Here is a 24,485-nt window from a genome sequence, read left to right on the forward strand (position 1 = left end):
TATGTATAATATATATACCTATAATATACAGATATAAATAATACATATACATACATACATACATAACTCACAAGTAGGTATATCAAGGTGCAGGAAGTTTCGGTTAGTCAATAAATTCCCGATGGATCGTTCGTTCCAAAGTTGGTAATAAAATTTTCGTAGGCGTAACGCGGTAGCTGCTAAGATACACGTATATATACGTATGCATATATAAGCTGCGTCATCCGCATATCGGTATCGTATAATATACATACATGTATGTATACAAGCCTAAGCGATATTAATGGTTATCAACCTGATGAATAATTACGCAACATTCGTAAACCGGCAAGCTTATATCCATATCCTATAACGTATAGGTATAACGTGTACTAACAATAAGTATAAGTCAGCCTGCCATTCCACCCTGCAGCAGCACAGCGCCACCACGTCCTCCTCTGTGCTGCACCGCTCTCGTATCATTGCCGATATACGTATAACAATGTAAGTGCACGCGGTTAATTGAATCGGGAAGAAGATTATTTCATACAAGGGGACTGTTATAAAAGATTGAAGAGGAAATCAATGAAAGTGACAAATAGGTATTTGAATGTCAGATCCGATTCGCTGTTGTTGTTTCCATTATATCCGTGACCATTTCATACCATTCCCTATGGGTTTCACAAGTATAATTTTCTTTCATTTCAAAGTCGAGTGTCCCAATTATTTCACGAGTGGTTACTCCTCGTATTTGTCCGAGTATAATATATTAAGGATATTATAGGCATATACGTAATCCCCTCCCCTCCCCTCCTCTCCCACTCTCTCTCTCTCTCTCTCTCCACCTACGATTTGTTTTCAGTCCATATGTGCATGTTTATGGTTCCTTCTTCTTCCTCTTCTCGCCCTTTTCGTCATCCATTGCGTGCGTGTGTGTGTGTGTGTTTCGAGGTTGAGGGAGTTTAAGGGTTATCGCACGTGCTGCATCTTTACGGGCGTACTTTCAACGTTTACGTGGCTACCGCGTTATACTCGTCGACGAGGACGACGAGGACGACGACAGTTAGATACCCACATAATATGTATATTGTATAACCGTACGTGCATAAAGCTTACTTGTGTTTACGCGCCCCTGTGTAGGTAGAGCACGATGATCATGTGCCCTGCAGGTTTGTCGACCGCTATTAGATGTGCCCTCACGGCCGTTCGTTAACTCGCCCGATGCTTACCAAGCGGTATATATACCTGTGTGTGGGTGTGTATAACTAAAATCTCTACCGCGATAAGCTTCGTAGATGATGTAGATTGCCCTGTGTACCTTATTCCTTATTCCTTATTCCTTATTCCTACCACCACCTCTTATAAGGTACAATGTAACATGTATATATATATATATTACAGACGTTAAAACCAATCCCACACGTATATACGTATAGGGATGATAATAACGTACAGTCGTATGCATTTCGTGACCGTATGCTGAGTCTACCAGTCATTGACACGTTTAAACGAAATTACTGACCCTGTCATTTTCCAGAATTATAAACTTACGGCACAAATCTTGAACACATCGATGATTAAAACCAATTGCCACAGAGTTAGATAGTGCGAATTTATTTTTTGGTAATTATACGACTAAGGATCAAACAGATGTAACCAAAAAAGGTCAATAACTGTTATACACCTACCGTAATATATGACGTGTAAGAAACAGTATTAGACGCGGGAGGGTGCAGTGCGTACGTCGTGTATCGATAGATACGGATGCAGTTGTGCGGGAGAGAGCATGACGTGATATTATACCTATACGTGTCCGAGTATAGTGCAGGGCGAAGACACGTTATCATTATCGCGTTTAATAAGAGATTCGTCAGTCCGGACAGTGTGGTGCATTGCGTAGGCAGAGAAAGGGTAGAACGGAAGTAGGAATATGAATTTGATAAACAGGAAGCTTTATATGTATATTGTATATCCCATACATACATATACACATACGTATTACATGCAAGCGATAATGTGAGTGCATATATGGCGTGAAGTATATCGAATAACGACAAATATGTTCTGCAGAATTTTCATCGTTGGCAAAAACAAATTTTTCATTTTAACTCGTATATCCGACATGCATGGTCGATGACACAACGAGTAAGATTACGCCAAAAATCAGATTATATCATCCTGAATGTAAATAACATTATTTCGTTACTTGACTGTAGCCAGATATTATCGGACAAAGTATACAAACATGTACATATAGACGTAAAAAATAAGAAGAATAAAATTTTTCAATTTTAAAAACATTAAATACAATTATAATAACAATAACCAGAAGACAGAAGAAACGAAAAAAACCAAAAAGTAGTGAATTTGGCTGACCTTGACGGCCCGTCCTAAGAACTTTCCGCTCGGATGCATTTCAAGCTCATAAAACATTATAAAATCAACTCTTTTCTTAAAACTGGTTTTGTCATTTAAACAAACCGACACAGTTGCTACTATAAACCGTTCGAATCCAAAATACAATAATTTTCAAGTCAATAAAAACCCCGTCGATTATTGAGAAAAAAATCGTACAAATCCTTCGTTTTATTTCCGAAATATCGTACAAAAAAAAGAAAATTATCGAAACTGATTACATCTCTAAAAAACCTCAAATAGTATAATGTCTACTGATCCGATGAAAAAAACTAATTTCATCATATTCGAGATGATCGCAACAATACCAATAAATTATTACTTTCCTTATTCTATTTATTATCTGAAAAAAATTCTGAACTAAAAAATCAAAGAGATGATACTTAGATACGCGACACGATTCGTGAACCACAAAAAATGAAATATCGTTAGCATGGTCGATTCGTTCCTATGCATATATATGTATTAATAATACACCAGGATAGTTTTACGGCGGCCAGGACAGCTGATTCTGAACTGTACCGTCGCGGTGTGGCCGTGTGCCGTGTGGCCGTGTGGCGGCGTCGGCGCGTTACGTAATTCGACAGCAGCCTGTGCCAAGCTGCACATTCGCCTCTGCCTGCTCATAACACCCAGCACCACACCGCCATTCCCCTCATTTCCCTTCCGTTCACCAGCTTTTATCCTATGCAAACACGTGCATACGGTAGTGTGTATAACCGAAAAGCGTACGTATATAGCCATACTCCGCACCTACACATTCGCCAAGACTGTATTAATATTGTAAAGATTTGAGAACACGACGCGTACTCTATACCTGTGTACCTACGTAAGCGCTAGTATGCCGCGATCGGCGATCTACGGCTACATCGTGCATATACCGTACATTGGATATACATATAGTGTATAAAATACACAGTATTTTCGCGTGATTACTATGGTGAGGGTTTATTTTTAATGTGTTTTCTTTTTTTCTGTTTTCCCCAATACCGCGGCCATCAGGATGCCTACATGGCTATAAGATATTATGAGGTATAGGTGCCATGGTGCATAAGTGAGTTGGTATAGACGGCCCAGATCGATATATTTATATAGGTATACACATGTTATATGCGTACGTATTGAAGCCGATGTCTTTCATTGATTCGAAACGGACAATTCATATATCATTTCCGAATAAAGATTCTCCGTTATATGCATGTATGTATGCATGTATGTATGTATGCATGTATGTATGTATACCTGCGATAGCGGGTCGAGGACTCGGCGCCAGTGAACGATGAGACATCTATCTGCCGACTAAGTATCATCTATATGTATGATAGCAGTCGCCGCTACGGTAAATAACAATAATAATAAATTATCGCCAATATATTACGCACGCCGGAGAAAGCGGCTGTTCAACCCAGTATAGTTTCGATACACGGAGGCGCCAACCTCTGCAATATAATCACAATCGTAAACACATGGATACTACACGTGCTCGTCAAATTTTTCTTTTTCTTTTTTAAACTTCAACCATGAGAAACCGAATCGCACTGACATGATTTCTCTAAAAAAACTCGAATACAAGATGACGGGGGAGGGGGGCAAACAAAACATACAAACACTCACACCTAACGCATAATCTCGTTCGACAAATATTTTTCACATATAATAATATGTACGTACATACATTCACGATACACGGACTAATTATACACGCATCGTGTTGCATCGGCAAACACTAACAGCAGAAATCTAGGCAAACTGCGGTACGTAATGAAGAAGTCAGTATCGGTATATCTGTAATATATATGTATAATACATGTAACATAAAATAGAAAATCGCGGGCTAGATTGGAGTAACGAGAGGAGATTGACTCTGACTATTGTTATCCCCCCTCCTCCTCCTCCTCCTCCTCCTCCTCCTCCTCTGCAACCGCTGTTCAAACTGTTTCACGGGACGACGCCAGAAGTATAAAGGTCATCGGCGAAGTTGTGTGGCGGGGCGAGGGGGGCGATATTCCGTGCAAAGCTTACGTCATACATGTATGTACCTACACATGTGTACAACTATTGCACAACATGTAGGAAATTGGAAATTGGTAGGTGCGTGTAGTTTTCAAAATACACAAAACTCGGCATGGCGGAGCTTTTTGTCAATTTCTCACATGCATACATGTAGAGTTAACAATAAGAGGAAAAAAGTCCAGGGACTCTAAACTTTAAGGGGGGTCAGATTGAATTGGTAGTAGAAGAAAAGGAGGGAGAAAGAGTGAACGGAATAAACTAGGTTGTGTCAATTTTTTATCAAGCGTAAATCGTTGCGCGCGACTCCTTGAACTTTAACCTGATGAATAAACCTAATGGAATGCCTTTTATGCAGGCAAGCTTTGGAGAAAACAAACGGTACTCTGTAACATACCCTCCGTACATAATATCACAAAGGATAAAATACAGGTATGATGTAAACAAAGAACGGCTCACTTGACCGACAAATTTTAAAAAGGTACTTTCGAACCACGTCAGCCATGACAGCCCGCACCACCCGTGATATCGTGAAATACCTATATATTATTTTCATTACTTCAGCAGAAATAAAAAACGAATAAACTGTAACACAGCTGGTGGTGGTGGTGGTGGTTATACCTCGCAGCATTGAGAAGAAATACGAAAACCCGCGAGGAAAGGCCTCCAATTACGAAAACAAATGAGACACGGAATATCTTTGACAAAGTATAAAATTTCCGGCAACCGCATCTCCCTTACTAACCTCCTGACGACCCTAATAAAATTCTGATTGTGAGAAATCCTAAAGGGGTCCTGGAGCGACGCAGCAGCGTCACGACGTTGAAGAGGGAATGAAGTGAAATTATCCGAGCGAATCCTGCACCAAGGTGCGTAACTACAATCTTATCTTGAATTTCCGCTTGCCGTAAGTAAGGCGGGTCGTATAATTTATAATCCAGATGATCTAAATATTTATCAAAGTCGTTGAGTTTACGGGTAAAATTGTTTCAAATCATAGTAAAAAAAAAAAAGATCTTTTTTTTTAAACCGAAACTACCGCACCAAGTATAATATTATATAAGATTGACATTTTGATGAGGGTGTACATTCCTCGTGACAGTCCAGAGCAAGAGCATTCGTGTAGAATAACTTGAAAGCAAATGAACCAGATACGCATGCGCGGCTCCGTCTTCGCATGATCACGTGATCACGTGAGACCAATCTGATTGGAGGACGTTTCAATTTCCATTAATCTCGAAAGCTGTCGGTCGTAGAAATTTTTCATAACAAAAGAAAAAAAATAAATAAATAAGACATTGATCGTAGATTCTCTCGCGTTGAATTTCCACTTCAAAAAATTTCATCGTCGTCCGATTTTCAAGTCTGATTGTGGATCCGTAGCTTGGTAATTGTAAACAACGACGAAGTAATCGGCGGAGATGTAAGTTCCTTAGCATGTGTGTTATTATGCTCGAGCTTGGTCGTGTTCGAAATACAAAAATAGTCAAACTCCCCGAGGATTCCCGAGTGAGAGCGAATCCCGCCGAAAGAAAAGATCATCAGCAACGGTAGTGGGCTGCTGCATTAGAGTGAAGTTCTTACGCAATTCCCCCGCCCTGTTTGCTTCTGCAGTATATACGCCTAATCATTATCGCACTCTTGTGCATATGCAACGGTGTACATATATGTATGTGATTACCTGTATACATCGTTCTTTAATTTGGACGAAATGTGTACAAATATGTTTGAAAATCCAGCAGCTTTAATATCGTACCTTCGACATTCGCGGTGTACCTACACCTACATCAAAGGTGTGCAATAGTGTGCATGTACCTATGGATTGCAGCCAGCGAGCACACAACGGTAGAAATTTTGTGTCCCACAAATTTTCCGAGGTTAATCAGCGCCAATTATACCGATACCGAGTGCTAAAAGTTGACCGTTGAATGCTGAATGCTAAATGCTAAGAAGCCAATGGCAAAGCAAACCTGCCACTACGCACGTGACACTTATACCTACTTCGTTGTTCCATCGTTTAAGTTTTTCGTCGTAAAAATCACGCCAATTTTCACCAACTCGTGATTACAAAAACATTCAGGGACGTACGATTGAGTGGCGAAAAAGAAATGGGTTCACATCGCACCAACAGATGTACGTAGTAAGAGAAATGGTACGATTAGTTTTTCCCCCCAATTGATCGCTGAATGATTATTGCGAGTTAGTTCGAACTGTACGATCATCAGTATCTCCGCAGGAAACCTAATTCTTTTCAAGTCTTCTTTCATTATTACGCGCCTTGACGAATATCAATGTGACAGCAACGATATACCTACTGTATACCGAGCGTATAAATCTACTATCACGAAGTATAGTGTCGTGTGGATATATTACAAAAGAACTCACCTATTTTTCTCCAGCTCGTTATGAGTCGTTCTGGAAAAGAAAAAAAGAAAAACGAACGATTAGAATCACGATCGCACAGACATAATTACGAAGAAAAAATTGAATTGGTGAGTAAAATGATGTTTCGTCAATGCGATGAGTAATGGCCACGCAGATAAATTAATTCAGGATATAAAGATTGTTGAAAACGACGGGAGCCTTTTTTATTTTATTACATTTTTTTTCTCATCTACTTCACTTTTTATTTTAATGATCAAACAACAATCGCGAGGCAAGCAAATTTTTTATATATATATATATATATATATATATATATATATATATATATATATATATATATATATACATTATACATATATTAAAGTTAGAAGAGAAAAATTATTCGTCGCGGAATGAATTTCCGCACGTGTACCTTAATTCAAGTACGTACATTAACTACTCAAAGTTTCGTCGGGGTGAAACTTTTCATCTCTCAAAGGAAAACTATGTCGGTTCGGTATAATTATACGAATATAAATATATTTAATAATCAACCAACCTGCTGCCCTGGGATTTTTTTGTCTTGGTCCTCTTAACAACGGTCCGAATATCGTCAGGTATCGGCATTGTCGACGCGTAGCCATGTTCAGCCTCTGAAATATGACAAAAACGAACGTCTTCGTGTAATAAAACATATATATCATATAAAAATCCGATATAACATGGTGCGGAGTTTGATTCTCTGATCTATACCCTGCCCTCATAATTTAAAAGGTCCTAACGCCAAAATAACAAGACTCATAAAATTGTGTATTTTTTTAAAATTTAACACAGAGAAAGTACAAAAATTGAGTTTCGAAAAAAATTTTTATCTATCGGGGCTTTCTAAATTAAGAGGGCAGTACCCTCCATGTACCTTCGCACACAGATTATATTAATATACAACAACAACAACCTACGCTAAGTGTTTGTCTGGTGTTGGTCTGGCGAGGTGTATCAACGATACGTATTACGTATATATGTATTTAGTATATACATATTATACATACATATGCGTAGAGTATAAGCTGATGGAGAAAGACGGTGTAATCGAATCATTATTCAACCGAGTCACGTGCAACGGCGGCGGTGCGAGAGGAGAGGAGGACTATTTTGTGAGTGTAGAACCCGCGAGACGAAGAGCCGCGAATTTTATGTAGAAATTAAATAATCCCTTGGAGGAATGACTGCAACGTCAATTCGTTCCTGACATATTTCCATATACATATATAATCTACATTGTACATAGCTCAATTCTCTATTATACAATACGATTGAAAGACAAAAATTTACATTACTTATGATAAAATTATTTCATAATTCTATATTGTATCTGTAAATCATGTGTATGTCTTTTACTATTAAATTGTTCATAAATTTCTGCTCTTCTTCAGACAGAAACAGCAACAAGGCAATACTTTTCGGCGGTCCATAGTTCGGAGTGGAAAAATTATTACGTATGCCCTGCACAACTAACGTAGGAATTATGGTGGAATTAAGTTACATGTAGCTGCTACTGCATACGTAAACAACATGAAGCGTACTCCTTTGCTTGTTTAATGAAATAACAAAACGCGTTTACCTCGGTGGCAATCCTCGAACTGTATATAAATATCCCGTATAAATTTCAACACATTATCACCGTTGATAATCGTCTAAACTTGACAAATGACAGATAGTATTCTAGTTATTTTTACAAAAGAGACATATCATGCAACAGAGAACACGCACTGAAGAGAAAGAAGAACAGACTGAGAAGAGTAAAAAGAGATAAAAATAAAAACCAAGAATCATTACCTAGTCGATCAGCAATTAGTGAAATAAAAGTGTAGAGAAAAAATTTGCAAAAAAACAAAAAAAAAAACAAAAAAACAAAACAAAACAACAAGCCCCGTCGTACAGTGATAGGAAAACGCAAGTGAAAAGACAGGAGAGTGGCGAGCATGAGGAGAGGTTCGTCGGTATATCTGGTGTAGCGTATAAAGCAGGATTATACGAAACCAGGCACGCGAGCAAGCGAGCTCACGGCCATCGAGCCGTGACGACAAGTAAGACGCGGACGCTGCCACGCCATCTGACCCAATGCTTTCACGTTAGTCCCGTTATATTACTGGGCGAGTGAGCGAGCGAGTGAGTGAGTGAGAGAGTGAGCTGGCAAACTAAACACCGGAGGAGGTTGATCTCAAGGGCTATGCCGGTCGAGAAGAGAGAGAGAGAAGAGAAGAAGGAGTAGGAGGAGTAGGAGGCGGAGGAGGAGGAGGAGGGATGAAGAAAACGCGACACGAGAGATAGAGGAAGAGAGTGCGGGACGATTAAAAAAAAAAGGATGTTGGCGGACTGACGGATGGACGGAGAACGAAGATCATGATTCGGAGGAAGATGTACCGAGGTGGGGGGAAAGAAGAGAATAATACTGTTAGTGTATAATATACACGTAACGCCTATGTGCGCATCCTGTCGAGATAATGTTACAGACTGCATGAACTTTAAGAAAATTGACGAGTATACATTAGCCCGAACCTCCAAATCAGCTTCAAATAATTAGAACACTATGACCCAATTTTTTCAAATTCTTACATCAAGTCTAAGATAGTCTGCTTTGTGGTCGAAGTTTCTTATGGAAATAACATGAGAAAAACTTTTTTCTCAGTATATATTTTATTGTAAAAGTAATAATGTTTGAAAAAATTTTTTAACCGCGATGTTTTAGTCGGCATTAGTGCTACTGTCTGGGAAAAAAATCACATAATCAAACCACGCAATCTCGACGAATTGCACACCCCCGAAATCTGATTTTTTTTTTTTATTTAGAGAAAGTGCAATTCGTCTAGATTTGCTGGTATCGTGATGTAAATTTTTTTAAAGGTAGTAGCACTAATGCCGACTAAAACCTCGCAGTTACAGATTATTTTAAATATTATTACTTTTTCAATAAAATATATACCGAGAAAAAGTGAGGCGGCAAAAATTCGTCAACACCTTAAAGATGCATTTTCTACATTTCTATTTTACCTGTACACGACTATCGTGCAGTGTAGAGTCACCTACATAATATGTGCCTAAAGTTTCACGCTCTCTAACTTTTTTCACCACAAATTGTGACCGCCAGCCACACCGTGTCGCGTTAGTAACGCGACTTTATTGGCTGTACATAAACCGTATCCGTAGAAAAGGAGAAGAGAAAAAGAAAGAAGTAGAGAAAAAAAAAATGAGGACTCGAGTCCGATGAGAAAAAGAAATTAATGAAATACGGAGAAGTTTCGTGATAAGCTACAGCCTAATCGGCCGAAAAGAAGAAAATACGTTGGCTATAATTATTTTCGAATTATGCCCGGTACATAATTCCCAAATGCATATACGTGTATGATATCATGTATGTATGAATTTTAGATCATTATTTCAGGCAAGCTAGAAACTATTCGTTCCTATCTATGTATACATATAAGACGGAGATAGGTATAGTAATAATATCAGTGAGAAAACAATGATAATAACACTGATACGATTTCTTAAAAATCGATTATCGATGCTGCAGCGTATCCGATACATTCGAACAAAACAATGTTCTATAGGTATGCATCGTTGCACCAATCGCTTCCTCATCATCATCATCATCATCATCATCATCATCATCATCATTACTGTTGTCGTTGTCCTCGTCGTCGTCGCCGTCGTCGTCGTCATTATCATTATTATACATATTGATATTATCATCTGCACCACCGCGACGCGTTATCAGTTTATTGTTAGTTATATTATCGTTATAATATGTACCATGAGCACATCTGTACTTTGGCACTGCATACAGTGCACTCGCAGGAACACAATACATGCGTCGCGATTACGACTGCCTACAACTACATATATAGATGTATACATATATGTATAGGTGCAGTATTTATAACAAGATCGCAGACACAATACACATATATAAATATATAGACGCGCTCGCCTACACATCGCACGCAGACAGCACTTGTAGAGGCAAAACGGAGAGTCAATCAAGCAACCCCCCCCCCCACCCCCACCCTCGTTGCAGTAGCTATATAGTATAGTATAGGTATACCTACGAGACTGGCTGCATGCATGCTGTGCACCAGTTCTCAAAACTCTCCGTCAAGTGGAATGATAAAAAGTAATGTGAATATATAGATGTGTCCAAGGTTGAACTCCCTGGCTCGGTGAGAGGGAGAAAAAGAGGAGGGACGGAGAGGTTAGATGCACGCTACGTGTAGGGGAGGGAGGGGGGGAGGGTGAAAGGCCTACAGGGTTGCTGGGAGAGTGAAACACCGGAGGAAGGAACGAGGACGGTAACCGAGTCACACACTGACGCACGCACGCCTGCTGCAGAGCCGCTCATCGCTCGGCACCATCCATACATACGTACGCGTATAGGTATATGTATAGGTATAGGTATGTACATGCGTGAATACGTAGCTGACGTTGGCCTCGGCGGCGTACGTGACAACAAGTGCAACGCGGGGCAACAGTGTGTGTGTGTGTGTGGAATGTCAATGTGTACGAAGGTGTTACACTGCAGCGGAGACGCTCATTTAGTAAATATACCTATATAGAGTATACATATAGGTAGTACGTAAGAGCTGCTAGATGCAGCAATGCATGCACGGATATCTGCTCTACGCTAATCCGCCTGTTATATCCACCACCTACGTCACATATTTTGTGTGTGTGTGCGCACCTATACGTATGACGAACGTAGAGACCAGGCGAATTCGATGAGACACGATTCTTCGACGACGAGGAGTACTTACGTGCGCGTGATCACGTACGAACGAAATGGCAAGAGGTGCAACAACGGACCTCGTCTTATAGTAGGCATATGTATAGCATCATGCTGTACAAGATCGCGACGACGCGTATACCGGCATGTCGTCTCGTTTCGAGGCCGCGTCACTGCACCGCGAACATAAGAAACAGATGCAAAGAAATATAAACGATTTTTATTTTCACATGTAGTTGTTCTACAGACAAGAAGGAAAATGTTTGTGATTTTTACAATTATTTTTTTAACGTTGATTTTCCGAATCAACATGTACTACATTATTCACTATATATACAAGGATGAAGTTAGTAACGTACGTTACTACGATAACGATGCACGTTTAGGAGAAATAGTTACTTCGCACCTTGTTTAGAAACGATAAATAAAATACACTCATATCGTGCAAAGCCAACTTTACCTTAAAAGTCATTCTAAAATTGCGCAATAATGATTACATTCTCCCTAATGTTTCGTTACGTTAGCGTTGTTATACTAACATCAGCCTCATTTCATTATATATATATATATATATATATATATGTACATTAGGATACATATGCCAATTTGCCTGAAAATCCAGAAGTCCGCACGCATCTTACCGCATACTTTTTTCCCTACGTGCTATTTTTGTTTGTTTGCGCGAATATTTTCCTCGTCCGCTACCCGACGAGAAGATGTGGCACGTATAAGACTCTCGAATTACTTTCTTATGTAAGCCTTGTCGTTGCGCGCGTTCTGCAAGTTCTGATGCTGAGTTCGGTGCATTCAGACACACGCGGTGCATACATATGTAATATATACTCGTGTGTATGTATGTCTGTATATTATATATAAATACACACACACCCACGCGCGCATAATATTAATTTATCGAACGATCGGGGTCGGGTCATTCAGATTAAACGAATACCAGGGTCGTAATTTTTTAGACGTATGTGACATGTGTGTATTTGAACGGGCCCGAACGAGATCGAGAACGTTTCTTTTCCACCGTCAATTGGATGACTTGATTTTGGAATTGTATAATTAATTGTCGGTACATCGATCAGAAAGTCGTATTATAAAAACGACTACAATCCCTTGTGTAACTTCAGAAACGCGTTCCCTAAATTTTTGTATACACACAATAATGTCCTAACACCAGCAATGCATAAAAAGTTACATATTTTTATGAAATAAGCTTCAACGTCTTTACCCAAGAAACAACGGCCGAATAAAAACATGCGTTATAAAAAATAATGATACCATCAACAACAACAACAACAACAACAAAAACAACAACTTGCTTTCTACTGTCATCTACATAATATATCGATCGAAATAACTGTGTAGATGTATATATATATATATATATATACATGAAATTTGAAATTCTGAATGCATTAATTAGTTCTCCACCCAGTACCAGGTACCTACGACGAAGATTCTTACGAGACCGTGTTTCATATATATATATATATATATATATATATACCTAGAATAGGAATTTGTCCTGATTGAAAAACTATTAACAAACATTTCAGTTCCTCCTTCCTCGTCACCCTCGCAACGCGAAGAACGTCACATGCGACGCGCGCGGACGGAGCGTGTGCGATGCACATCCCAACACACGTCCAGGTTTCACTCTACGTGTTTTATGCTAGGATGTAGGTACGTTTCGAGGGACCTCCCCGCATGCACGCGCATCGTCGCGCACACACGCGTACGTTCGAAACGCACCCCGAAGCGAGGTTTAAGTATAATCCAGACGCGGCACTCCGCATCGTCATTGTCCTCACGCAACGCACACGCGCCACGGCCGATGCAACTCTAGGCTCGCACATACAACACGCCGAGTGACAGAAGAGAAGAAGATCGCCGCTCGGCTGACTGACTGACGATGACACTTGCTTCGAGCGAAGACCACGCGTCGTGTCGCTTCCTCGCAAACATCGCCGGCTGTTTGCTGGTTGGGATTAACGCAAGACAAACAGACAAACAGACAAACAGCCAGACAGACAGATAGACAGACCTAGTCGGGAAACGAGCGAATGCAGGGAGGAGGAAGGAGTAGAAGAATCAAACTGCATCCTGCACTTACCCCTTTCTCTTCGTTCAATGTATTCAGCGGCCTCCAGGAGGGCAGCAATGCTCATATTTCCGTGATTTTCAGATTACCCTGCACTGTCGATGCGTACCGTTAATTCTCTTCCCGTTCCGTCGTCGCGCTGCTTCGTAGTCACTTTTTCTTACAGGCGATTACCTTTGTTTATATTTTATCTCGTCCCTCGAGGATTAAGTTAAGTTATTTTTCTTTTGTCTAACGTTAACACCAAGTTGACTCGTCGCCGCAATTCGTTCCCTGACTTTTCTTCACTTTTTCACTATTACGGGAAGTCAGGCGTTTTTTGTTGTTAGATAAAATCCTTTTACGCGCGCGCGTCGATTGTGTGCGTGTGTATCTGTGTGAGAGAGTGTGTGCGAGTGTGGGAATATATGTATATATAAGTGAATATTCTGTACGCGAGTTTGTGCTTACTTGACGTTTAATAGACTTATTCTTTATCTTACGTTATCCTCGATACCACGAATTAATCTCATCACTTTCTCCCCTCCACTAGTTTTCTCTTTCTCTTTCTCTCTCTTCTTTCTCTCTCTATTCCACACTCGAATTCCGTTTCTCGATCCGCTTATGTCCCGAACGTCACGCAATAACGCTCGATGACGGTCACTTTTGTTTAACGCACACTTTCGACGTAATGGAAGAGCAAAGGAAAGCGGGGCTGGTGGAGGGGCGAAAATAAAACGGAAAAGCGGAACAAAACACGATCGCACACGTAACGCTGAGACAGCGGAGTTAAGTTGAAAACAGGTATTAAAAACACGACGTTGTTCACGACAGGAGGAAGGAAGTATGTAGTAATGAAAAAGCGGAGAACCCACTCGAAACTACCGCGTTCTCGTTAATCTCGCACAGATTATTTATATTTATATTTTTTAAATAAAAAATGTAACAAAAAAAAAACAAAACAACCAAGAAACAACCAGCCAACCAATCGACTAACAATCGAACGAACGAACGAACGGACACAAGGAACGCACGACGGCCTGGCTCCGCACCTCGCGAGCACTCTCACGCATTTATCGATGTCAAACGTCTTTGCACCGACGGACCAGCCGTCCCGCACTAACGCGCCCTCTCATTGGCCGAGCATTGCGCGAGTGCATGGATACGGCCAATCGGAGCGGCGGACAGAGAGGCGGCCGTGCAGTCCGCCACTACAGTGCTACGGTGCCACTACCTGACGGTGTCACGTGAATTTCATGCCCGAAAACAAAACAAACAGCTGGCTCTGGCTGACGCTCATACGTGCGCCACTATTTTTCTTTCTTTCTTTCTTTCTTTCCTTCTTTCTTTCTTTCTTAGTTTCTAATCTACATCAGTTTTCGCTTTTCTTTTTCTTTCTTCTTTTTTTGCTTTTTCATCTTTCTCCCGTACTTCACCGACGAACCGTATTATAATTAAGAGATCGAACGATACACCACGCGGGCGATCTTCTCTGCCGCCGCCACCTTACACTTCTCTCTACGTTTCTTTCCTTTTCTTCTTCCTTTTCCTTTTTTAGTATACCGACGCGACGAACCCTGTCGACCACTCAAACTTGGCCCCGATTAAAGAAAACAAACTAATATACCTAAGTTTATGCATATCCATCGTCCGCAGTTCGTTCTTGTGGGTATTTCAAACCCCGAGATTGATGCGACGAGGATTCCGAATCGACAACTCTTTCTTTTGCTTTCTTTCGTATATTTTTTACCGCGACGCTACGTCACCAGTAACTGCTACTTATTATACATGTATCTTGTAAACCCCCATCACAGCGATTTATTGAACAACAGATATGGTACTTCCGTTTTCATTGTTGACCATGATTGCTGTTGTAGCTACTAATGAGTTGGGAATAAATTAAAAACGAATTAAAATAACAAACGACTAAGGGACAGGAAGTTGGGTAGAGAAAACGTGAAACTATCAGAGAAAAAAAAGAAAATATTTCTCCCCCTTTGTTAGACAAGTCAAATGAGAAACATGAAATATATGGAGTGTAATCTATACACATTGTAGTACCTCGATATTTTATACAGCCTAACGATTCTCTAAGACAGGTCATACTTCATGGTACAGGTAATCGATATTGGGACAAATCTTAGCTTGAAAACTCTAACGTATCATTCGATTGTATCACATATTCAAACTGTCTCCTGGTATATGTAATCAATAAAAATATGTTTTCATTACCGTAAAATAAACTGCACGCCTATACTTTGACTTTATTAGATACCGTCGCATGCAAACACATCGTCTTTCAGGTGCACCTTTATCAACATTATCAAATAACGCTGATAGATAAGCTGTATATAAGGCTCAGGTTTTTGAGATCTTACGAGAGAAGCGTACAAAGAGAAAGGAGAGAGAAAGAGAGTAGAGACGGTTCTCAACTCACTCATATTGTTTCCAATCGGCTGGAAATTTTGCGATTCAATTGGTCGGTCAATTAGTTCCAATTTATCATTACATTCTCGAAACTGGATCTAGATTAAGTAGACTCAAAGCATTGCGTGTTACTATCTGTATTGCCTTCAGAAGATACAATCTTGCCATCATAGTTGGTAATAAATGATCTCGTCCTTCCTGCAACATCGACAAAATATTGTTTACTCGAGTCATTCTGAAGTACTGTCTTTAGCCATTGAAAGATTTAATACTGTTACAATAAAAATTCAGGGGTTCCTCACTCTCTTCAATTTTGACCATAAATTTTTTTATTTTTATAACTCTCGACTTTGTTTGAGAAAAGAAGTACCAATAAAATTGAAAGGAGCAATTGTCCTATGCAGTATAAAATTATACCTACAGTCAATACGCGAACTCGGCGATAATAGGCGCTGAACTTGCTGGCCAATCGTGACAAAAACGAGCATATGTAGTGTGGACAAACCTCCAGATCTCCGGTGAGCCTCGCACAACTTTTTACCATTTCTGGATAGCCAAGTAAAAAGATGTGCATCAATTCCCACTCCTCCTGGAATTGAACGAAAGTATTGGGAATTAATATCTGAAAGAAAACTTTGAAATTTCTCTCAATTATTCAATTATTAAGAGAGACTTTTACCGCTTCCCTGAGTAGTGAAAAATCCACCTCTTCAATACTTGGCAAACTCGGGTAGTCTCCTTTCAAGTATTGTTGGTCAAACTTCTGAAATATTGCTGATATCCTAGCTGTATTATACAAAATAAAGGACGAACCTGAAACAATTGAATATTTCATTTTATGTGTAAAAACGGCGTCAGGTTAAACGTAGAAGGTAAAAATATAAGGGAAATCAGTTGATTTATAAATAAGAGAAGAGTTCCAGCCCCAAATGTTTGGATGAAGTACTGTATTCGAAAACTACTCATAGTTAGAATAGAAAAAGCTGAACCACAAATCTGAGAATTTTTCATAATGATAACAGCTCTAATACTTATTTTAATTCATATTCACCTTTAACATTTATAGTAGTCTCATCCAAGCCTAGCTCGGAAGAAATTGTAAGAGTACGACTAGGTTTCACAGCCAAAAACTGTAACGCAATCACTGCCTCTGCGATTTGCGAAAGTACAGAATTTTGTTCATGTTTCGGTTCAGCCAAATCAGACAGTCTATGTTCTGTTGTATCGGCTAGCTCCGCCAACTTTCGACGCAAATATTCAGCTTCTGTGAGCGCAGTTTCCTTTGTTCCGGTAACAGAATTCTTTGTCACCCCACATAACAGTATTTTGGGATATTTGGTCAAATCTCTTTTTGACTTGGTGGTCACATAATACCTGTCACTGTCGCTACCTTCGGATACCTGGTATCCGTTAGCCTTGACTATATTTTCAGCCACACCTTTAATCAGACGCAATCGTAGGTTTGTCAAATCTGAGTCTAGATCTTTGACGATATGAAAAAAGAAAGATCCACACTTTGGCGTTAATTGACCATAGCTATGGTCTCTGACCACAATACGAGCTAGTCCGTTTGCAAAAGTCTGAGTTCTGTTTAAAAATACGGATACTCTTTCATTTCGAAGCTGACATGTCTCGATTTTCAGAGACCAATTGCTACTAGCTTGTACTATATTCTGAAAGGCCTAGAATGATGATCAAAGATATCGTTACTTCCGATGCGGTGTGATACGAGAAATAGGTTAGAAAACGTTGGAGGTTATGTTTCTCTCACCTTTTCCACAGCATCGCAGTCCTCAAATTTTATCTCATTTCTGATTAAGTAGTGCTCAAGTATATTCCCACAGCTCGTCGTTGGTGTGAAACTATTTCGAAACACTTTCTTCCAAGTATCGAGGTTCGTTAAGAAACACACGTCTCCGTACTCCGACAGATTTTCATTGTTTATTTTAAGGATTGAAGGATCTTCATTGAATTCATTTTCCTCACCCAACAACAAACGGCAAATACTGTTCACTAACTCCTTTATCCTGAAATCTGAACACCCTTCCATATCTTCCAAACACTCGGGACTTATTCTTTAACAAGTGACAACACTCAACCCCAGTTGATAAGATTCACTCGTTTTACACACGTGGGTTGATTCACTTGATTCATTCAAGATCACGTAGTCCCTCTACTACTACAACCATGGACGCAGACCACATACATACCATACCAATACAAGAAATAGAGACGGGAAGGCCCTCTATCTTTCACAGCCTTTATCACTCACAACTGTATGCCTGAAATGTTGTTAAAATATTTTAAATGCCATTTTTCTTAATACGTTATTGTATATTTTACAAAACGGAATATATTCGCCGGAATATGGCGTGAAGTATGTTTGAGTCACTTCAAGAAATGTTTAGACTGAAGCTTTCTTTCGACAATCAAATATATTTTACGTGTTTCAATTAAGATGTTTGAAACAGTAATAGATAATAGGTAACTCATATAATCAGTTATCAAGAAAATGTTTTTATTGAAAACTAGTCGACTTAACAAATATATACATACATACCTATATCCATACAGTGTCATCATTGTACGTACAACAACAACAACAATAATACTAACAATAATAATAACAATAATAATGCACAGCATCATCTTTGGGACGTTAATATTATTTAATCGAACATATTGGAAATAAACATTGTAGAAGGTGCAATACACCTTGTGCTGAACATGCCACGATTGCCTTTCATGAATGTAATACTTTGATTTGTACGTACGAATTTTTAGGTAATTTATCCATTCGACATGGATAAATTACATCGTCAATTATACTTTAAGAAAACTTAATAAGGTACACGAAGTGTTAGCATATCTGATTTAGCTAGTCCTGCCGGCTAAAAAAAAAAAAAAAACATTTTTTTTTTTGTATTTTGGAAAAAAAAAATGTGTCAATTATTTCACTTTGTCATCTTAGAACTACATTTTGTAATAGCATTGTAACCGACCAAAATAAAAACATCGATTATTATCGCTCAGACTCCGACAATACTTTCCCAAATTAAATATCTTGGCGAATATGAAACAGTACCTGTTCATAATTCGTATTACATACGGTGATTTCGTATTTTATTTTTACATCACCTGATCGGATATTTGTAATAGCGGGTTGTAATTGAAGTAACTTTGAAAAAGAATTTCACTTGGCTGGTACATGAATTCAGCATATTTTTCACTTTTCATAGTAAGCTAATTTCATTTACTGTGATCACTACTGCATTAGAAATCTTTTTTTTATTTTTAGCAACATAAAAAATCGAAAAGATTGGTACATTCAACTACTAAGGCCTTTTTTCGCATACGTTAATATTCTTCTAAAAGATTACGGACTAGCTTTAATACTTACAATAAGTACATAATTTACATCGACCGATGATACTTGACGTATGCGATCGCTGCTAACTCTTTGCAAAATTCTTCAGTAATCACAACGCTATCGAGCAGAATACTCTCCTTCATTCTGAAAATGCAGAGACAAACTCGTCAATAGTGATTGTCTATAATTAGTGACTCATTTATTGCCGTTTAACATCGATACTTACTGACTTTGAACAGAATCATCCAATAATTTTTTCCTCGTATCTTTCAATAACCGTTTATAGTCCGGTATCTTCGGAACCTCTGCTGCCAGATGCTTTACAACTTGTTGCAAGCAGCCAAACAAGCTCGTTGTGCCAGGAGTCAAGGGTAACAATGGATTGAGCAGATATTCGTGAACATATGGATGCGGTAGGAGTGCCAGCTTCGACACCAGTACGGTCAGTTGCAAATTGATTTCGTACTTCTGACTGGGAATTTTGGTAACTTTCTCAAATAACATGGTCAAGAACGGCCCCGGATAAAATCGAGGTGAACAGTGGTCAGCCTCTGGCCTTGAATCCGAACTGGCGGTGTCATCGATTGTCACAGCTTCTAGAGGCCAAGAAAATAATGCACACTCAACAAGGATAGACGAATATTGCTTCTCCCAGTCGGTCATGTATTGCTCGTAGTTATTTGCATCTATATCCGACTGAAGGCTCCTCGGTAATAAGGATAGAAAACTGAAACAGGAGAGATAGTTGTAGTATTAGTCAAAAGTAGCTTATTTCAATTGAGTTAGAGAAATCATACCAATTTATAATCCTGTGTATGTTTGAAGGCGCCAGCGTTCTACTATAATTTTGTTTACTCGACAAGTCCAAAGTGCCCCTACTCTTCTCTCTTTCATCTTCTTCATCGCTCCACGACGCGATTGCACTGTCCGCGGCGGTATTGTCATAGTATCCTCTGGAAGTCAGATAGGTCAGGATCAGGCAGTGGAGAATATGCTCATGCCGTCTCTCGATCATTTCTTCAAACAGTCTTAGTGTTTCAAGCGTCAAATCGTCGCTGTCGGTGTAGCAATTTTTTATCAACTGATGCACAACGGGGGATGGTAAGATACCAGGTAACTCTGGGTCCCGATGAAAGCCCACAAGCCAGTAATTGATTTCTGCAAATTAAGGTGAGAAACATTCAAGTTATAAAGAACCAATTTCTTGTCCGCCACAGCTTTCTCACCAGCGTTTAGATAAGGTGAGGTAATCTCCTTCAAACATTTCGTGACGAGTGCTGTAATCAATACGACATGATGGTCAGAAAGTGCTGGTGTTAATATTTTTTGAAAAAACATAACACGAATATTTTCAGCCAGAATTTCTCCCACTATCGAGTGCGCCTCTCTAGTCAGCTGATCACAGTAATCGAGCCACATGAAAAAGGCGGCAACCGGTCTGCATCCTGGAAATTTATTTTCACTGGTCCACAATGGGGAATCCAATCCCCAAGTCACATTAACCTCATCAATTTCAGTCGGATCGACATGGGCTGGTATTAAATTAAACAAGTTTTCCAATCTATTTGACAAGGCAAAAGGTAGTTGACTGTTTGCAACACTGCGAGCAAATCGTGAATCTTGCAATGAGGCCAAAACCATTATTCCTTCGCAAGCCTTAACTCTGACCATGTTATCCTGAAAATGAGATAATCCAGCATTAAATAATAGGTTCACCAGTAATCAAACGTCTTTTGATTGCATCTGAGTTTCCATACGTCCAAGAAAATTAGCAATAATAATATTTTCAAATATAAGAAGATTTTTCCGTTAACATTTAGATACCTACTGCGCTATTCAAATAGCTTATCAAAGCGTCAAGTAGCAAGCACTTCGAACTTTCAATTTGCAATGAAATATCCGCAGAACTTTGCAGGGGTTTATTCCGGGTTGAAACGTCACTAGCTGAATCAAATTCAGGTTTGGTTGGTTTAGGAATATTCTCAAGAAACTTGTAGTTTGCCTCAGCCTTATCCAATTCAGAAGAAGCAGCAGTGAAAGGTGAATCGCTCTTGAATTCTATTTGCAATTCCCTGAGATCCTGTAGTTTAGATTCGATCTCTTCCAAGGAATTTGCGGACCCGTTTGAACTATTTTTCAAATATTTGTTGGTCATTTCATTGGCTGACAAAGATGAACCGCCATCGGTTTTCTTTAAATAAGAACTAGACTGTGGCGATGTACAATCTACCTCATCTGATGATAACGAAACATTAGAATAATTTGAGATTTTTCTTTTGTGTTCCATAACGACCGTATCTGAATTAGTCGATAGCTGTCTATCCAGCACACTGTAGAGATCCCTCTCCGAGTTTTCACTTCTCAACGAACATTGACTAGATTTGCTTGAAAGTTTCCTTCTGCTCTCACATTTGTGTAAATCTGGATTAATCAGAGTTACAGCTTGCGTGTCCAGAGGCTCAAACAGTGGATTAGAATTGTTCCTTGTTCTCGTAGGAACGTACGTGATTTGTTGTGTTTCCAGTTTGTTTGAACCAGAATTGGCCAATGCGTTTTGCTTCTGCGGAGGAAGCCTAACATTGTTCATAATGTAGGTGAGGTTCGGATGCTTGCAGATCAAGAAACACAGAGCAACCAAGAACTGAATCTCTTCATTCTCTGTTGGTGAGGCCAGACTCCCGTTGCATAATGCGATCAGTCTCTGAACTGGTGTGTAAACCGAAACGTGAGGCAGTAGTGGATGCTGCAACCGTGTTAACAATCTCCTCAGAAAAAACAAGCAGACATATCTCATGCCAGGAGGTGCTTCGGCACTGGCTAATGTCGCTAGCAAATCCAGCAGGCGGTGCTGTAACAGGTATTCCAGACAGGGTCCGGGGTTCTCTGAACCCAATACATTCTCCTCGCTGATCAAAATTTCAAGCAGCCGATCCAAGTGATGAGGAATGTTTGTAGCTTCGATAGGCAATTTGCAGTTGGTTAGGTGGTTCACATAGAAGTTCATAAGCTGTTTCCAATGATAAGTAAAGTCATCCAAGGCCGTCGCAGGTGGGGCAACCTGAAATGAAAATTATTTTTTATTGTAGCAAGCTCTGACTAACCCGAAACATTTCAGATAAATTATTTTGAAGTCGAAAAAGGTAATTCAAGACTTTAATATTTCAGTTTGACGCGGATTGTATGCTGATATATTTATACGATGTTAGGGGAAATAAAAGCGTAAAATTGAACGCGATCCTTGGCTGACATAGGTTATGTATAAAAATGACTAAATTGTTACAGGATGTAAATACAAAAACGAAACAACGTTGCTTGATAAAAACTAATAGTCTTGGATAAAAAAGTTTGATAACAAACTCACCACATCCACGGCATTTTTTAAGGCAGCTTGAAAAGTGCTGATCATTTTTCAAACGAATGATTGAAAATATTTTCTACCGTTACTCGATAATTAGTACTTTCAACTCGTCACGGATCTGCCGAAGACATTTCTTTTATTGTTACAAATCTTTTACATTATCAGAGGAATTTACGATAATTTCGTGCAGACGACGCGAAACTTGTGACTTTGACAAGTCGTAGGGTTGACCGATGGCAAAAGGTGGCGCCAGTACAGCTCAAATCTAACCAATGCTACGAAATACCAACCACACACAAATCTATTCGATTCAATGAATACAAATTTTATAGAAAACTTTGAATAGCATCGATGTAATGTGCTATACTCACAATAAGCTTGACAAAAGATTTCCGAAATATATGCATGCTTTGTAGCGAGAATTTACACAATAAATAGTATATAATTGTGTTTTGTAATTCTTTTTACAACCATAACATTAATGATAATGATAATACTTGATAATAACAATTAGAAAATCAATTTTGTAGTAAGTATAGCTGCATAAAATTTGTTCGAACTTTACTCGTTCGTTATGTAAGTTTTAATTTTGTAACTATACATGTATGTTTTGAATATTTTCAATATAGAGAGAGTACATACTACTACACTATCGTATAGACTTTCACATACAGGTGCAATAGAATTAAAATGTAATCTCTTGACGATAGCGGCAGTTTGTATGGAAATATAGAAGTATCATTTCTATGACTTACCGCACAGCATCCGATAATATGGAATATAACAATGCATCTGTAAGGTTAAAATTAATTCATACACGTATACGTAAATTTTTTTTTACTCACCGGCATTAACTTTCGAAGTCGACGAATCATAATATAATGATTCCTGGTAGGCTTGTCGCCACTGAATGATACAACAGTACGAAACAGGATGATCGAAAGAGAAAAATTACGCAGTATAGAAAGTGAATATATAATTTTGGAGGTCGTATCGACTCTATGCCAACGGCGAGTTGGTATATTCAGGTTTCCGCTTATCTATCGTGTATACTGTAGCTTTATCAGGAGATCGTAGAGATAACGGATGTAACGGGGCATGAAATGGCGAATAAGAGACTTCACACCAAATTTCGTCGCACAAATTGTTCAATATATTATGATTCAACATACGTTGGCATGATGGAAACGCTCCAATATTAACATCATAATGCATACCATCTGCACATTTGTTCAAATAATACATATATGTATTGAAAATTGCGTCATATTATTCTTCGCGCTTGCTTACATGCGCGGTAATAAACGGTAGCAGTTTAATCAACGATCCAAATGAAAGATTTCTTTTTCCAGGAGCAGTCGCTCAACGGAAGAAAAATAAAATTTTCACACACAGACGAGCGAACGGAAAAAAAAACTAATAAACTGTACAATATTTAAATCTCACATTCTTTACTAAAAAAAAAATATTTCATAATCATTATCTTGAATGTAGATACATCATGCGAAAATCATTCGTACTTTCCACAATTACTCTTTCACACATTCGCCAGTTTTCTCAACATATTATATTCATATCTAATATATATATGTATTATGTATACAAGGTAAAATAATAGGTAATAAGTTATTCCATCAAGTTTTTAACAAGGTACACTAATTCCTTGTTCATTATTTTACTTGCTATAATTTTG

At 38.9% G+C, this 24,485-nt stretch overlaps 3 protein-coding genes across 6 annotated transcripts in view; all 3 read right to left on the bottom strand.

Moving 5' to 3' along the window:
• The window catches only part of LOC124413243 (max dimerization protein 1-like), a 121,925-nt gene extending 107,224 nt beyond the window's left edge, over positions 1–14,701 (bottom strand). The window contains exons 1-3 of the mRNA XM_046893701.1: positions 13,671–14,701; positions 7,328–7,421; positions 6,790–6,819 (exon numbers count right to left, since the gene is read on the bottom strand). Coding sequence (XP_046749657.1) covers positions 6,790–6,819; positions 7,328–7,421; positions 13,671–13,725 — 179 coding nt within the window. The 5' untranslated portion in view covers positions 13,726–14,701. The remainder of the gene's footprint in view (positions 1–6,789; positions 6,820–7,327; positions 7,422–13,670) is intronic.
• Positions 14,702–15,343: 642 nt separating this feature from the next.
• Positions 15,344–18,186, bottom strand: LOC124413242 (DALR anticodon-binding domain-containing protein 3). 3 transcript variants are annotated; one of them, XR_006929855.1, is made up of 6 exons: positions 17,836–18,186; positions 17,116–17,746; positions 16,744–16,877; positions 16,486–16,653; positions 16,075–16,262; positions 15,344–15,517 (listed from the first exon to the last, which is right to left on the bottom strand). XR_006929855.1 is itself a non-coding variant. In XM_046893700.1 (5 exons), the coding sequence occupies exons 1-5, from the start codon at positions 18,112–18,114 to the stop codon at positions 16,143–16,145; spliced, it is 1,305 nt and encodes a 434-aa protein (XP_046749656.1). In that variant the 5' UTR covers positions 18,115–18,186; the 3' UTR covers positions 15,547–16,142. The 3 variants fall into 3 exon arrangements, 2 of the variants coding, with proteins under 2 accessions (XP_046749656.1, XP_046749655.1); XM_046893700.1 differs by lacking the exon at positions 15,344–15,517 and having other exon boundaries at positions 15,547–16,262; positions 16,744–16,850; XM_046893699.1 differs by lacking the exon at positions 15,344–15,517 and having other exon boundaries at positions 15,547–16,262.
• A 430-nt stretch (positions 18,187–18,616) lies between these two features.
• Positions 18,617–24,474, bottom strand: LOC124413237 (FHF complex subunit HOOK interacting protein 2A-like). 2 transcript variants are annotated; one of them, XM_046893686.1, is made up of 6 exons: positions 23,638–24,474; positions 21,263–22,492; positions 20,661–21,111; positions 20,232–20,592; positions 19,661–20,161; positions 18,617–19,578 (listed from the first exon to the last, which is right to left on the bottom strand). In XM_046893686.1, the coding sequence occupies exons 1-6, from the start codon at positions 23,665–23,667 to the stop codon at positions 19,479–19,481; spliced, it is 2,673 nt and encodes an 890-aa protein (XP_046749642.1). In that variant the 5' UTR covers positions 23,668–24,474; the 3' UTR covers positions 18,617–19,478. The 2 variants fall into 2 exon arrangements, with proteins under 2 accessions (XP_046749642.1, XP_046749641.1); XM_046893685.1 differs by lacking the exon at positions 23,638–24,474 and adding an exon at positions 22,796–22,953.
• Between the last annotated feature and the right edge of the window lie 11 nt (positions 24,475–24,485).

The sequence above is a fragment of the Diprion similis genome, chromosome 12 (genome assembly GCF_021155765.1).
Source record: "Diprion similis isolate iyDipSimi1 chromosome 12, iyDipSimi1.1, whole genome shotgun sequence".
Taxonomy (NCBI): domain Eukaryota; kingdom Metazoa; phylum Arthropoda; class Insecta; order Hymenoptera; family Diprionidae; genus Diprion; species Diprion similis.